We start from the raw sequence: 15,205 nt of genomic DNA, 5'->3' as shown, positions 1-15,205 counted from the left end.
CAAATTCATTGCCTAATATCACTATTTTTCAAGCTACTAGCTACAATAGGGACCCTAAATGAAAAAAAAGTTTTGTGAGATATGGCACTGTATGTGGAAGAGGGAGCAATTTCTGACACAGTTCCAATGAAAGTTGTGTATTTAGCTATTATATAAATAGCTAAATACACAACCTTTCAAATGTATTTTATTCCCTCTGGATCTGACAATTTGTTCCAACTGAAACTTTTAATCAAGATAACATGAATGGATTCATATCAACCAGTTGCAGGCGCTTTACAGTTACTATGATGTCCCGGGAAAAAGTTTTTGTACAGCCAGTCAAGTCTCATGCCAGACCCAGATCAGAGGGACCCCGTGGTTTTCTGCATTATGACGGTGCTGGGCTCCGTCCAAAAAAATATTCGGGTTATGCCTCTGCAGCTGGATAGGGTCCTGTATTATTCCAGCAACTCCTGCTTTGACTGACGTAGTGAAACACCTGACTAACTTTTACAATTTATGTCCCGAGGAAACAGATGTCACCTGTTGAAATGACACCTGTTAATTTCCTTTGTCCTTTAATTCCCATGATAATTAAGCTCTAAAGATTTCTGTTTTCTTCATCCTTATTATTCAAGTTACAAGACAAAACTTTTTTTGGGGGGGACAGCTGTTTTGACATCTTTGTTTCATTTTTTTTTTTCTTTTTCTCTACAAACCCTTTTTAGTTTCAGAGTTCTGAAATCTCCAGATGGCTTGAAAATAACGAGATGTAAAGCGCCAGTTGGATCTTCAGACTTTCACAAATAGTTCACTGATACATTTGAGTCTATATTTGCCAGCAAAATTGTAAGAAAATAACTACTCGTGGACACAAATCAGTCCACCCACTCGTCAGTTCACGTCTTGTTTAGTAACATGGATCGCCCATTTGGAACTGTGACATTAAATTAATTGTCTGACGAGGAAAGCGGCAGCAAAATGCCAGAATATTAGTTCTACAGGCCTGTAATTGTGTCTGAAAATGACCTATAACTGTTGGCTCCGCAGCTCAGAGAAAACGACAAAAACTGGAGAAAACGCCTGTGCAGCTCCCACAGTTATTGGATTTAATATCCTGTTGATTCCAAATGAAGCAGACATACCTGGAAAGGTGTCACAAGTATTTTCCCCGCTCCCTTTTCTCTTGTAATACAATTCATAGTCATTTTAATTTGACTGTATTTCGTTTAAAGCTTTTCTCATTCAAGGAAGCAATCCAGTATAGTTTTGACTCATTCAGTATATTGATCATCTCAGTCCTTAGGATTAAGGAATCGGAGGGTATAGCACTGTGTTATTGCTGTTGCTAACACTTAAAAGAGATTGCATTTTCTGAGAACGTACAGTTAGTGCTTCAGTTTGTGTTTGTGCATTTATTTATTCCTTCCACTCTGCTCAGCCCTTGAAGGCTGCAGCTGCTGCTATAAACCGACTGTTCTGTTGTTGTTTACTTTCCCTCTGCCCACTCATTATGAGTACACACACACACATATGATATATTCATATGTGTCTCACACTCACACACACACTTAGTCTACAGAACAGAAATAGATGATTTGTCTTTGGCAGTAAGGGCTTGCTGTGTTTTCTGTTCATCCTCATTTTTACAAAATGATTCTCCTCCTTATAGATACATCTGTGTTTAATTCATACTTCACTGTTTTCAATTCAAAATACCATGAACTTTAAGAAGGAGTTGGTTAGTTGGAACATATTTTTTTCCCAGCTTTGAAGCTCCCAAACACCAGAAGGTTACTTACATCGCCGGTTGCAAGATTTGTTTATCATTTATTCTTGCTTTATCACTAATTTATTTTGTCCGATTTTTTTCTGCACTCATTTCACACAAGTATTTTTGGCACAGTGTCAAAGTGACTCTTCTCTGACCTGTTGGATGAAGCAGTTTGTGTCCCTGCACACCCACATAATGTCTGTGAACGTCAACATATTGACAGTTAAACATTTTCACACTATACTCTGTATAGACTGTAGCATTTAAAGAGATGTATGTGCGTTTTCATATATCTGTACTTTATGCTTACATTAGGCGAGTGTGCTGCCTCAGCTTCTAAAGACCTGACTATGGTTGTAAAGGAGTTACCCTCCCACTCAGCTGAGTGATTCATTTTCATAAACAGTCATGACACACACTCATTAATGTTTATTCACAGAAAGATTTTTAACTTGATCTGACTTGATCCGTTTAACATGCTATTCCCTGAAGTTCATCTTACTATAAAGCAAGGGAGGTGTATTGCTGGGGAGCCAACGACCTACAGTGTTGAAGATCACCAAATTTTGTACAGAACATCTTTGGACCATAACAGAAAATATTACTTTGGAATTGGGTGTTCTTTAAAGATTTTCCATAAATGGCCCTCAAAATTTGATCTGTTAAGGTTTTGTGCTTTTGCAACCACATTTGTTGGACATCTGGTGTCGATATTATGTCTGAGTGAGCATGACCAATCTGGTGCCATTTGGCCTATAGGTGGCGCTGTAGTCAGCATCATCTAACTATGAATCAGGGAATCTATGTCTGTCACTATGTCTTGGCACTACCGGCGGGTGTATTGCTAGGGACCCAAGGACGTGCATTGTCACAGTTGGTGCAGATCGGGTGTCCTGCAGCACGGGGGCCCCGCAAGGAACCGTTCTGGCTCCATTCCTCTTCTCCATATACACATCGGACTTCAAATATAACTCTGCTACCTGCCACCTGCAAAAGTTCTCTGACGACTCTGCAGTCGTCGGCCTCATCTCCGCCGGCGATGAGAGGGAATACAGAGAACTGAACCAGGACTTCATAGGATGGTGCCGGCGGAACCGCCTCCAGATCAACTCTGGTAAAACCAAAGAGCTGGTGGTGGACTTCCGCCGGGGTAAACACTGTCCTCCGGAACCAGTGAACATCCAGGGACAGGACATTGAGATTGTGCAATCTTATAAGTACCTGGGTGTTCACTTGAACAATAAACTGGACTGGACTAATCATTCAAATGCACTTTACAAAAAGGGTCAGAGCAGACTCTATCTGCTGAGGAGACTGAGGTCCTTTGGAGTGCAGGGAGCACTCCTGAGGACCTTTTTCAACTCTGTGGTGGCATCAGCCATCTTTTATGCAGTGGTCTGCTGGAGCAGCAGCATCTCGACAGCTGACAAGAAGAGACTGAACAAGCTTGTCAGGAAGGCCAGCAGTGTGCTGGGGTGTCCACTGGATACGGTGGAGGTGGTGGGAGACAGGAGGGTGATGGCCAAGCTGTCATCCCTGATGAACAACACCTCCCACCCCATGCAGGACACCCTGGCAGCTCTGTGCAGCTCCTTCAGCCACCGGCTGCTTCACCCCGGTGTGTGAAGGAGAGGTACCGCAGGTCCTTCCTTCCTGCTGCTGTCAGGCTGCACAACCAGCTCTGCTCCCAGCAGACCACATGACACATGACACTAAAAACCTGTGCAATACAAATACACCGTGCAATAATAGTTATAATAGTTTTTCTGTCTGTAAATATAATATTTCAGTTATTGTTGTTTTTCTACTGTTTGTTATTGCTTATTTATAATAGTTGTTTTTATTGTATTTTATTTTTATCTTGTCTTTCTTTACTATGTCTCTTGTGTGCACTTTACTCTATGCTGCTGTAAGCCTGCAAATTTCCCGCTGCGGGACTAATAAAGGATTATCTTATCTTATCTTATCTTATCTTATCTTAATTTGGACATGCAGCACATACAATAAACTCAGTCTGTTGTTCTGTTCAGCAGAGTGGGGCGGGGCTTTAGGGCTTTGCGGACTGAGTCCAGCTTGTCTTTCGCAGCGGCCGATAACAGATGCTGGATATGATTACGTTGTAACCAAACTCTTTCTCACTTTCCTGGAGTTGTCAAGTAATGATACTGCAAGCATGTGTCATTAGATTGCAGATGCAATGCATATAATTAGCTTAACATTTAGCATTTATTGCAGTCGTGCCAAACTCTATTTTGACTGGTGCCTTAAAGTATTTTTCTTGTATTGAAAGTAATAGTACCTTTATCTGTCTACATGGGAATGTTGCTCATATTTATTCCCACAGCTTCATTACTGGCCGTAGGCAAATACAAGTCTAGCTTACCATCCACAAAACAGAGAGAAAGTGTTGAGTTGTTTTGTGCCAGAGGGAAGGTGAGTGTGGTGAGAGTGTGGAACATAATCAGAAGGCAGAAGTTCTACCAAACTGTTACTGAATAGATGTAAAAGTTTATTATATCTACTCCCAATGATAAAGCGTCAACACTGAAATATGTTCTTGTCAAAACTGATTAGTATCTCTTCTGGAGCTCCTGATCCAATCACGCAATCCTCAACAGCAGATAGCTTTAGCTCAGTAGTCATGGAATTGTACTTGTTTTAATCTCCATTGTTCTGAGCCCTTTACGTATCTCTCATGCGTTTAGGCTTAAAAGTTCAAATTGAAAGTTCATCCTCTATGTTGGAAAAAACAAATGTCAAGACAAGGTCCATTTGTAGCTGTTCTGCAGCTCTCGGTGGTACCACACAATCTTCCTTTAAATCTCTATTTATTATGTTCGTTTTAAAAACCCAACAAAGTTTTTATTATATCTGAATAAAGATGAGGGCTTCATAGTTCATCAAAGTGGCCACTGGCATCAAATGTGCAACGCATGTTCGAGAATAAAACTGATTTAAAAAAGAGTGGGAGGACAGAAGGAGTGGAAAGTAACAGAGTAGAAGGAGGGAGGGGAGTTTGGATAGAAGAGCTAAAGGATGTGGAGGAGTGTTACTAGTTTGGTACTAAGGTGAGGATGAGATGGGAGGATAAGAGGGCAAAGTTAATGAGAAAACGTCACCGTTAACTTCATTACAAAGGAGAGTTTGCAGATGTGTTGACTTTGTAGTGTCAATAAAAGCTGACAGAGACTTTCCAAAAAGATTCCAGCAGTCTGTCTGACTCTCGATGCGTCTGAGTTTTGAATTTATTATGGTATAAATACCAGTCACTTCTACTCTTTCATTTGGTTGTTCCGTCACATCCTTGACTGACTCGGCTGAGCCAAGTTGCCATTGTACCACGACGATGACATATCTCAGAGTTGCTTTTATGTCTTGGCAGATTATTAAAAAGATGTGACACGATGAATCCACAATTCAAATATGAATAATAATGTGGATTGCATGCCTCTGTATCCAAGATCTGTCCATGTTCTGTTTGCTGTGATTAGAACACATGAGATCGTAATCCTTTAAACTGTCTGTGGGTGGAAAAAAAAGGCAGAATTTGAACATTTTCTCCATCTCTCCTGCTGTCTGTCATCTCATATGTATGAGTTGTGCTTGAGCTTCCTATCTCTTTTCTCTCACTGGGCTCTTTTTTCTTTTCATTTTACATCCCCGGCAATTCAAATTATGTTTTATTAGTTTGGTTTTTCTTTTCTCCCTCTCATCCGTCTCCTCTTTCTGTAGTTCTCCAGAGAATCAGAAAAGAAACTAGCAGGCTGCTTCATCCGCTGGTGTGTTGATAAAAAAAACACCATCGTACATTCCATCCATTCAGTCACCTTGCAAGACGCTGTTGATGCTTAGAGTGAGTCATACAGTATGTATGAGCTCAGGAGCTGTTCTCTCTTGATGTTTTTCATCTATTGAATAGTAGCGAACATGTGTTTGTTTTATTGCGCAACAAGACCATCAAATGGCCTCTACAGGGAGGACGAGAGTATAAATGGAATAAAACTGAAGAAGTAGAGTGTTGAGTGAGAAATTTGAAGCTGAAACGAGGAAGCTGCGGAATGTCAGTCCCTTATGCTGGATATAGAACTAAATCTATTGTGAATTTCAAACATCTAAAAACATCTGAAAGTTCCTGTTGGGCTGAATACCACCCGCAGTTATCTCACAGCTCGCCTGAGATACTTAATTCAGGGCAAATCAGATCTTCAATGGCCTCCACAGTGGCCTTCAAGCCCCAAAAGGCATCATAGGTGCCTGTTTGAAATGTATCATCACTTTTTAAAATCATTCATTTTGTTATTCCTTTGTAAAGTATCTGGCAGGGATAAGTTTTGGGGGTTTCAGCTTTTAAAGTCCAGATTATTTTGTATATATCCACACCAAGGTGTACACATGACCAAAAACAGACATTATCTGGGGTCCACACCCCCGAGGCAGAAAACCACATAAATATTAAACCTATCTTTATTTATTTTGAGGTGTGGGTTTATTTGGGAGAGCGCAAGTTTCATTCTATTCGTTTCAGCTGAGCTCTGTTTATTGCAGGGCAAAAAATATTGTTTTAATGTCCTTACTTCTCATAAAAGACCCAAAAATATGTTCATATACATGCACAATCTAGGGCGCTTGCCTTTTCTTTTTTTTTTAAGTAAATAATGCATTAAAGAATAGAAATGAGACTGAGCCTCTAACTTCTCATCTTGACTTCAACAAGAGCAGAAGGAAATTGCTTGTCTGCTGGATGATTAAGTCTGTTTTGTGCCGCCGAGCTGTATAATTCTAGGGGTTTTCTTTATGTGGGCACGCAGAGGTTGAGCTGACACAACAGCTTTTTCTGATGATGAAACTCTACCTTTTCACCCTGCCTTTTATGGCCACTTTTAATCAATATAATGCCTGATCAGTATGCTGTGTTATTGAGTCTGGTTTTTATCTCGGAGTTGCCAAATTTGTTCTGGAAAATATTTTAGGTCTGTGTTGTTGCAGAAACTCATCTGTGTGTGATAAAAATAAGATATGCAGGACAAAGGAACAGGGCTTGTGATTGTAAAGCAGAACAGTGGTTCTCCTTCTGCAGAGCTGGTGAGTGGTTTCAGTGTGACACGGTCAAAAGGCTTTATATAACCTCTTTAAATGTTCTTTTGTTTAAAGTGGTTCTCTACTTTAAGTCTAAAGCTGAAGTCCGTTGCAGTTATGAGCCCAGACACATTTAACTGAGCAGCAACAGAAAATGGAAATGTTTTCTAACATAACTGTTGAAAGCGAAGCGAAACTTTAAGCTCAGTAATCACAATGCAGACGTTGACGTCTCACTGACAGGCTGCTTGGTTCTTGCTGTCAAAATGTAAAAAGCATTCAAACTGTGAAAAGGAAGTGAATCTAATAGACTGTCAGATACGAGGGTCAGTGATGTGAGTGACTGTGGAGTTATGCCTCAAAATGAAAGTGTAAAAGACGGTTAATGTCCTTAAGATGCTAAAAATAACATTATTCAATAAGTAACTTAGCGTTAATGATCCCTGAGATGTGTTGGATTTCGGTCAAGGGTTCAAATTTGGCTTTCCATGATTGAGTTCATTTTTGTCGTATGAGAAACCTATAAGATCTGGGACGATTGGGAGCTCAATGTGGTTGAGATGGTGAATGGGAAGATGAATGCACCACAGAAATAATAGTAACATAAAGACTTGCTTTGTCATTCTTGGTCATGGGAGAGCGATCAACCCATACATGAAAATTAGGGAAACTAAGAAGTAAAGGAAAGCCTGATTACGCGTTCAAACCTTACAGAGAAGACGATCTGTCATCTTTATAAAACATTTTTCAGATTCTAACAGCTTCTTACACACACGAATACAGTGCTCGTGGCAATGTTGATTCACTAAGCCAGCTCATTCAGTCAGTGACAACGAGGATAAGCTAAGTTGTAAAGTTATTAACATAGGATTTGCTCCCCCGTGTGAAACTTTTTTTTTCGCACCCCTAATAAAAAGTTTTACCTTTATGCACTGCCTTAAAAAAAGTTGAACTTAAACTAACCTTGCAGAGAGGGCACATCCTGGCTCTGTATTCTTTATCGAGACACTTACACCAATTAAACCTAATGGACAGAGAATGCTGGAATTAGCATATTTTAAAGGCTGTAACTATTACACTGTGCTGATGATGGCCACTAAACCTGTCACTCAAACCTAGGCATTCTCACAAACGGCACTAATTAGCAGCATTAGGTCAGTGCAATTGAATATTAAGGCTTTAACACTGCATAAATATAATGGATTATAAATTCACTCATAGGCAGAAACAGGTTGACTATGGTGCGTTTCAGGAGTCCTTAAGACATTTAAGATATTGATCCGTGGGTCAATATTTCCAGGGCGACACACTGTTTGTATTCCATGTATGTTTTATGCTACTGAAGCTGATACTGGAGCTTTTGTAGATATCCAATAACCAGGATGTTAAATGCTTGGAGATTCTATTGATATTAATAACAATGCAGATGCAATTGGCTTTTATTCCCAAACATGATGCTGATGCTAAAAAAGGCACACACACACATACAGCACAGCCTGTTCTGACTCAGGTGCGTTTTTGTATTGATTTCCTGTAAGTGTGTGATTGTCGATGCTGCGTGTGGTGCATTGCCTCTTAGCCTTTGATTTATAGCAGTTCTGTTTCACAGGCAGCAATTGATCAAAGGGAGAGAAAAAATGACAGGGGCCTTCTTAAACAAGCCCACTTCATTACTGGGACATCAAATCACAGCCGCCTGCATGAGAGACTCAGACTGTTAACAAGGTCTTCTTAGCTGTGTGTGAGTGTCACTGAGAGTCTGGCCTACAGAGAGTTAACAAATTCCAGGACAAATAGCTGCGTTTATTTGTACACATGTAGCCTGTATTTTTCTGACAGAGACTGCAGCAGGTTAAATGTGGAGGAACGGCAGTGTCTTTGTTAAACTCTTCATGCACCGCTGAACTTTAACTCACCGGATGAGTCATGAATCACAAGCTTTGCGCTGTTGTCTCATCCTTTTTCCTCTCCCTCTCCCCATCTTATTATTCACTCCGAATTGTTCAAACACTCTCATTCTGCCTCTCATTTACCTTGAGTGTCCGTCTCTCTGTCACTCACATGCACCTCTGGGCTTTCAAACACAGTCTTTTTCGGTTTCTCTCACCACCTCATGCACTAAAGTCTGCAGTCTCTTTCCCGTATTTCAGAATGGTTTCTTTGTAAGGCTTTCAGTCAAATTTCTTTTTCCTTTAAGGCATCTGATTAAAAGAATCTTTGAATTAAAAACACGAAAGAACTTTTCTACACTTTGCTTGTGGTCATATCTTACAGTTAAATGTAATAAATTGAGTCGGGGAGGAGGTCAACACAGCCAAGTGATGGACCCTGACCATATAATCAATCTTGTTGGATAAATGATCAAAGCAAAACAAGTCACCTCCAAAATTCATAATCAAAACTAAAAACATCTTTCTGCTGTCAGACAGAACATCCTGGTTTATGCCTCTTTTTCTCTGCCCCGATGTAAAATCATTCACAGTTGAAGTGGGGATTTTAATTTAATTCTTATCTTATTTTTAGATTTGTCCTCCGAAGGTCTCTGATTATCTAGATAATCTGAAATTAAAAATGGATTAATATTGATCCCCGGGGTGTCCAAAGTGTGTTGATAATTTTTCTTCGGGCAGAGAAGTTATGCCTCAATGTTGGACTTCTTCCGCAATTAATGATCCATCTTTACTTTCATGGTAGCTCCAAAATCTGTGTTGGGATCAGATTACCGGCTGTGTCATTGCTGACTGCTTAACTTCTGCCTCAGTGACAGAGAGGAGAAAAGTTACATTAATTAATTCAAACTGTTATGGATTGTACCTTTTTATACAGGAAACTCAACTCCCCCGGAAACACAAGATAGGAAGTTTTTCCGTTGGCAGTATTTGTAGACAGATTTATTTGGCCTTTAACCATCTTTGTCGACTTTCATGTCGAGCCCTCCTCTCTAATTCTGAGATCTGATCCATCCGACGCTTTTTCACCTGGATGTTTGGCAGCTGTTCCCCCTCAGAGACAGTTGATAGAGATGTATCTGAGCCGTCATCTCCGCTCTGCTTGGGGATTTGTCAGCTAAGCCAGTCCGCTAAGCTCACTTTCACTCACTCTTGGCTGAGCTTTACTTGTCTGGCAGCATGTAATGTTTCTTTTTATCATTGCCTACATGTTTGGAATACGATTCAGTTCTCTGCAGGCAACAATTGGCAGAACATAAGACCTTTTCCCCTGCTTTAGATTTGAAAATAAAGAAATCTATCGGGACATTGATTTTTATCACAGTGACTGGGGGTTTTGAGGGGAGGGGGTTGAAAGGGGAGACAACTTAAAAGGTTTCCGCAAAGTGGAGCCGGAAGGGAGCAGTGAGTTTTCTTGCAGTAGATGACACGGCTTGATAATAAAGACCCTTTTATCCCTCTGTGTTTGTTGACAGAAAATAATCTGACACTCTAATTACTCTGCAGCCAGCCACATCACCTCTCTGTAATCCCTTTTGCATAATGTGGCTTTATTTCGCCGTATTTTCCCAGAAAGTACTCAGTAATCTGTGATGCCACAACAGGATGCAGATCATCTTCTGTTCTGAGCTGCTCATTAGCTGTGGTTAGCAAAAGGGGATGGGGAAAGCTACTGTTGATGCTAACTCACTCCTGGTTGTTCTTCAGAACTCAGAATCCTCTTTATTGATCATGTATGTATCTGTGCACGTACAACAAATTTGAATTTATGTTTTTGTTATTTTTGCATTTCTCTTACTTATACAGAAATGTAAATATAATTACATAACGACAAATAATAGACACAATACTTGATTGTGTGAAACAATAGGTACATATTATATTAGGTTATATAAGACAATAAAATCTAAATAAAACGTCTACATGTTAAGTGTTTTGTAAGTTGTACAGAATACAAATAGTGCAAAGAAATACACCCTAAATTAATATACCTGGACTGGATGACTTTACATTGCATATACAGTGGAGTAGGATTTGTATTGATAACGACACAATACTGTATGTACGTATGAAAAGAAATGCCCATTAAAAACTATACAATCTGGGATAAGATGGACAATGAACATATCGTTCATCATAAGCATTTAGTTCTATGGGCAGTGGTTTGCCTTTACTGTCAAGTTTGACATATTGAAATACTAATACATTTCCTAACTTGACCAAAATGTTAATAACATTGTATGGATGAAATAAATGTTATAATACCCTTTCAAGGAAAACTATGGGCGACTTTGGCACAGTGGTACAGCAGGTCGTCCATGTGTCCTTGGGCAAGACATTTCCATAGGCTGTGCCTGCGGTGTATGAATGGGGATGAATGTTAGTTATACCTATTGGGCAGGTGGAACATTGCATGGTAGCCCCTGTATGAATGGGGGTGAATGACATGTAGTGTTAACAGCAACTACAAGTTCATTTACCATAACATTTTTACTTCTTTGCTTTTGGAAAATGGTATTTAATAACCATTAATGCACTGTTGAAATCTCAAATTTATAACTAGTTTTTTCTGAAAGTGATAGCTGGCATTATTTGACACCTTTATGAAAATTTCAAGTGATTGTAAATAAGACAAACCACAGCTAATGCAATCACTTAAGCATCTCTGGGAAATAAAACCAGATATATTTTTTGCAGCAGAGTGTGTGTATGTGTGTGTTAGTGTGTGGTTGTATGAGTCACTGCAGGTAGCTCGGTCTGGTATTTTGACAGTGTGCTAAGCAGGGGAGACAAAGACACTCCTATTTCTATTTCATCTAGACCTTAGCCAGTCTGGCTCCCACAGAAAAAGGCCAAAACAAATACTACAGAAATGTTACTGAGTGTACAGATGGGACACCTGATTTATTGTTTCATACAAAACCAACATGCACGGAAACACATCCAGAGACACATTTTGACAGATTATATTTGCTATCTCTTGGCTGTCCAATATCTCACTGTGATAAATTACCCCAAATATACCTCCAGGCCCCTTAATGTGGCACTAATTACCCAATTAGGAAGCTGTTCTGCCTGAGGTGGCTGGTACTTATTTCAACTAGTTGATATTTCATGTTTAACTGTATTAAGCAACACCAGCAACTCATTAATTTGCAATAAGGAGGTACAGTATTCATAGTGATAAGGTAACTTATTGTGCTCCCAATTAAAGTTTTCAGGGAGAGCAATAACAAACAATGATAATTAAGGCTATTGTTCTCTCAGTATACCTAATTTATTATTAATTAAGATGTCATTTTCTCTCATTGCAAAGTCTGATGTAAATATAAATAAAACTTGATCATACAGGGCAAGTATTGTTATCATCAGCTCATCTTGAATGTTAAAATCTCGGAGTGGGACGAGTGGAAAATGTGCATTAGCAAAGCAGAGCATTATATAAGTAAAAAAGTTCAATGCACCCTTCAAATATGTATTAGAATTGTACAAACACTTCTTTGAAACACTCCCAGAAACCTCTTTGGAATGATGCTGGGGGTCAGTAGATGTGATGATAGCAAGGAACAGAAGAGAATGAGGGCATTTACAGGGCGAGGGATGCCCTAAAGATTTTAATGATCCTGCTATATTTTCGAAGATGAAATTCAACCCTGTTTACAACCATAATAACTAATTGGCATCAATAACATAATGACACCAAGAATCATTTTTATTTGTTTTCATTTTGTCTCCTCAACAATTATACATTTATTTTCAACATCTGTGAAATGTTCACTGCCAACAGAGTCCAGAATGTTTGAATATCCACTCTGTTTTTATGGTGATGTTGAGGCAACTCAAAGCTGTTGGTTTGGGAAGTGTCACGATTAAAAGGGGGGGGGAGCTAAATGCAGGATACAATGGATAAGAAAAGATTTACCGACTGGGTTCAAGGGGATGAAGGAGGATGGGGGGGAGTCCAACCAATCTGGTCGCAGGCAGTGATCAACTTTGGTCAAAGCAACGATGTTGACGAGTGAATGAAGAACCGGGGTTGATATACTCACACACAGAGTCAGACTCTAACTAAGATGAGCAGATGGATCACAGGTGTGCGGCTTGGAGCAGGTGTGCTAGGCTGAACAGCAATCAGGGAGCTGGGAAAGTTAGAGCGGTGCCAAGCCCACATACCAGACAAACACAAACACACACACACACACACACACACACACACACACACACACACACACACACACACACACACACACACAGAGACAAGTTGCTCGCTTGGGCAAGTAGATTTCTGACCCATTTGCACAACCAGCCATTTATTATTTGCCATACTTTACAAATTGTTGTTATTTGATAACCTCTAAAACATAAAACAAGGACTAAAGTGAACTGTCATGTTTTATCCTCCTTGATCTAAAACCAGCGACAAACTAAATAAAAAAATTGCCACCATCATACAACGCCCAAACATCGCCCAACCAAAATCCTGTTTCTAGGATAATTGAAATGCGCACCTGCACTTCAACTCATAAAGTTTGTATTTACCCAACGCCATTTTCCCGCGAGTCCGTGATCAGTACTGCACACGTGCACCTTTCAACAGAGATGAGAAGGAAGCAGGATGGCTCAAGTTTAGTTAATTCATAGAGCGCATTCAAAAACAACAAAAGTTGCTTCTGAAAAGCTTATACAACACATAAGCTCACTCGCTTAGCTACTTCCATCGTCAGTGCCTGAAAACATTTTTAAATCGCCACGGCACGCAGGCAACCCTTATTGTTGAGACGGATTGTTTCAATATTAAAAGAATGATCACAGGGCGTAAACCCTGGGGTCTGATGTGGAAGCAATATGCTTCAGAAAACAACATTTCAACTGCTCCTGTTGTGGAACAAAATATTGCCATACAATATGTCCCAGGCAAGACTGAGGTTTATTACAAAACATATTGACAAAAATACAACCAACCAAATACAAATGTCTTTGAGATTTCATAGAACATAGATCCCTGTCCTCTGTAACCCTGAAATGTACCCGCTGTGGGAGTAATGAAGGATTAACTTGTCTTATCTTATCTTAAATTCTATTTCCTGTGTATTAATTCATGTGTTTTTCGCTGAATGAAACAAAAACCACCCTCTCTTTTTTGAAGCATCAGTCTCGTTCAGACTGAACACAACATTTTCCAGCTTCTTAGTGACAGTCTTGTCATCATATTGTCATCTGCAGTGCTTTATCTCTCCAGAAGTGTTCTCTTCCCATCATAAATTATTATCGTGTCTTGTCTCTTTTGCTCGTCCTTTTGCTCCCAAACTTATTTTGTCCTATATTCCAGCTCTGCAGGATATTGTGTGTCCCTTGGCTGAGGCTGCACACAGTCTCTCTCCACCAGGAGAACTCTATTATGGTCTCAAACTTAGTTTTCTGCTTTCACACAGGATATTTTTTGTTGTGATAGTGTTACCTCCTCTGTCTCACTGTTGTCACTGTTGTTACTCTCAATGTGTGTCACTGAACTTCCTGCTTCAAAGTCCCATAGAAATAATAAAGGAAGTCTGGAAGCCAGTTAATTTTTATTTAAATAGCACTTCCCCCGTAATCTGATCACAATTTTCTTTACCCTCCTTTTTGGTCTCATGCCTTCGGATTAAAAACAAACTTAAAATAGTTATTTTTGTCACATTGAAACCCCAGAGCAACGGGCTGAGTGCCTGTTTGCCGTCTTAAGATACATTTAGAAACGCTGCAAGGCTCAGATTTTGTTTTGCATTATATTAACTTTTTTTAATTTATTTATTTATTTATTCTGACCTATTTTATTCTATCTTTCAGGATATTCTATGTGTCTCATGACTCGCAGGATCTGAAGATATTCAGCTACATCGCCAGAGACGGACAGAGTAACGTCTTCCGCTGCAATGTCTTCAAGTCCAAGAAGAAGGTAAGAAAGACAGCGGGCCTGGAACAAAGCCTTCACCTTTGAGGCCATGAAATGTCTCTGAAATGTTACATAAATACAGAAACTGAATGGAGACCTGAACAGCTGACCCTGAGTTATCAAGTTAGAGATCTGATTTTGCCTGACCCTGTGAGTATTGAGAAGTGCTTGAGCAAGGCATTTAATGTCAACCTGCTTGAAGGCTGCTGTTCCGTGGCCATCAGATCAGACTTGTGATTATATACAGGATGGCTCCCATATGTGAAATCATCTTTTTCTTTCTATCCTCGTTAAAAGCTAAAAAGAAATTGGGAACAGTTTTTTTAATTAAAAACAAACATATTAGGGAAAATGTTAGGAAAAAGGCGACACAGCCCATTTTTCTTGGAGAAGATTTCCATGTGGCTCTTTTCTTAGAGAAAGTTATTGAATTAGTAAATCCCACTGTTATTTCTTTGTTGACATAGCAAAGGTCAGACTACATATTATTAT

The 15,205-nt window shown here is 39.6% G+C and overlaps 1 protein-coding gene across 1 annotated transcript in view; it reads left to right on the top strand.

Annotated features, from left to right (window-relative positions):
• The window catches only part of nos1apa (nitric oxide synthase 1 (neuronal) adaptor protein a), a 138,561-nt gene that overhangs the window by 72,540 nt on the left and 50,816 nt on the right, over positions 1-15,205 (top strand). Inside the window, exon 5 of the mRNA XM_054603012.1 lies at positions 14,608-14,716. Within this exon, the coding sequence (XP_054458987.1) occupies positions 14,608-14,716 (109 nt within the window). The remainder of the gene's footprint in view (positions 1-14,607; positions 14,717-15,205) is intronic.

The sequence above is a fragment of the Anoplopoma fimbria genome, chromosome 8, assembly GCF_027596085.1.
Source record: "Anoplopoma fimbria isolate UVic2021 breed Golden Eagle Sablefish chromosome 8, Afim_UVic_2022, whole genome shotgun sequence".
NCBI classification, from domain to species: Eukaryota; Metazoa; Chordata; class Actinopteri; order Perciformes; family Anoplopomatidae; genus Anoplopoma; species Anoplopoma fimbria.
The sequence above is the reverse complement of the archived record's forward strand: the minus strand, read 5'-3'. Positions and strand labels throughout refer to the sequence as shown.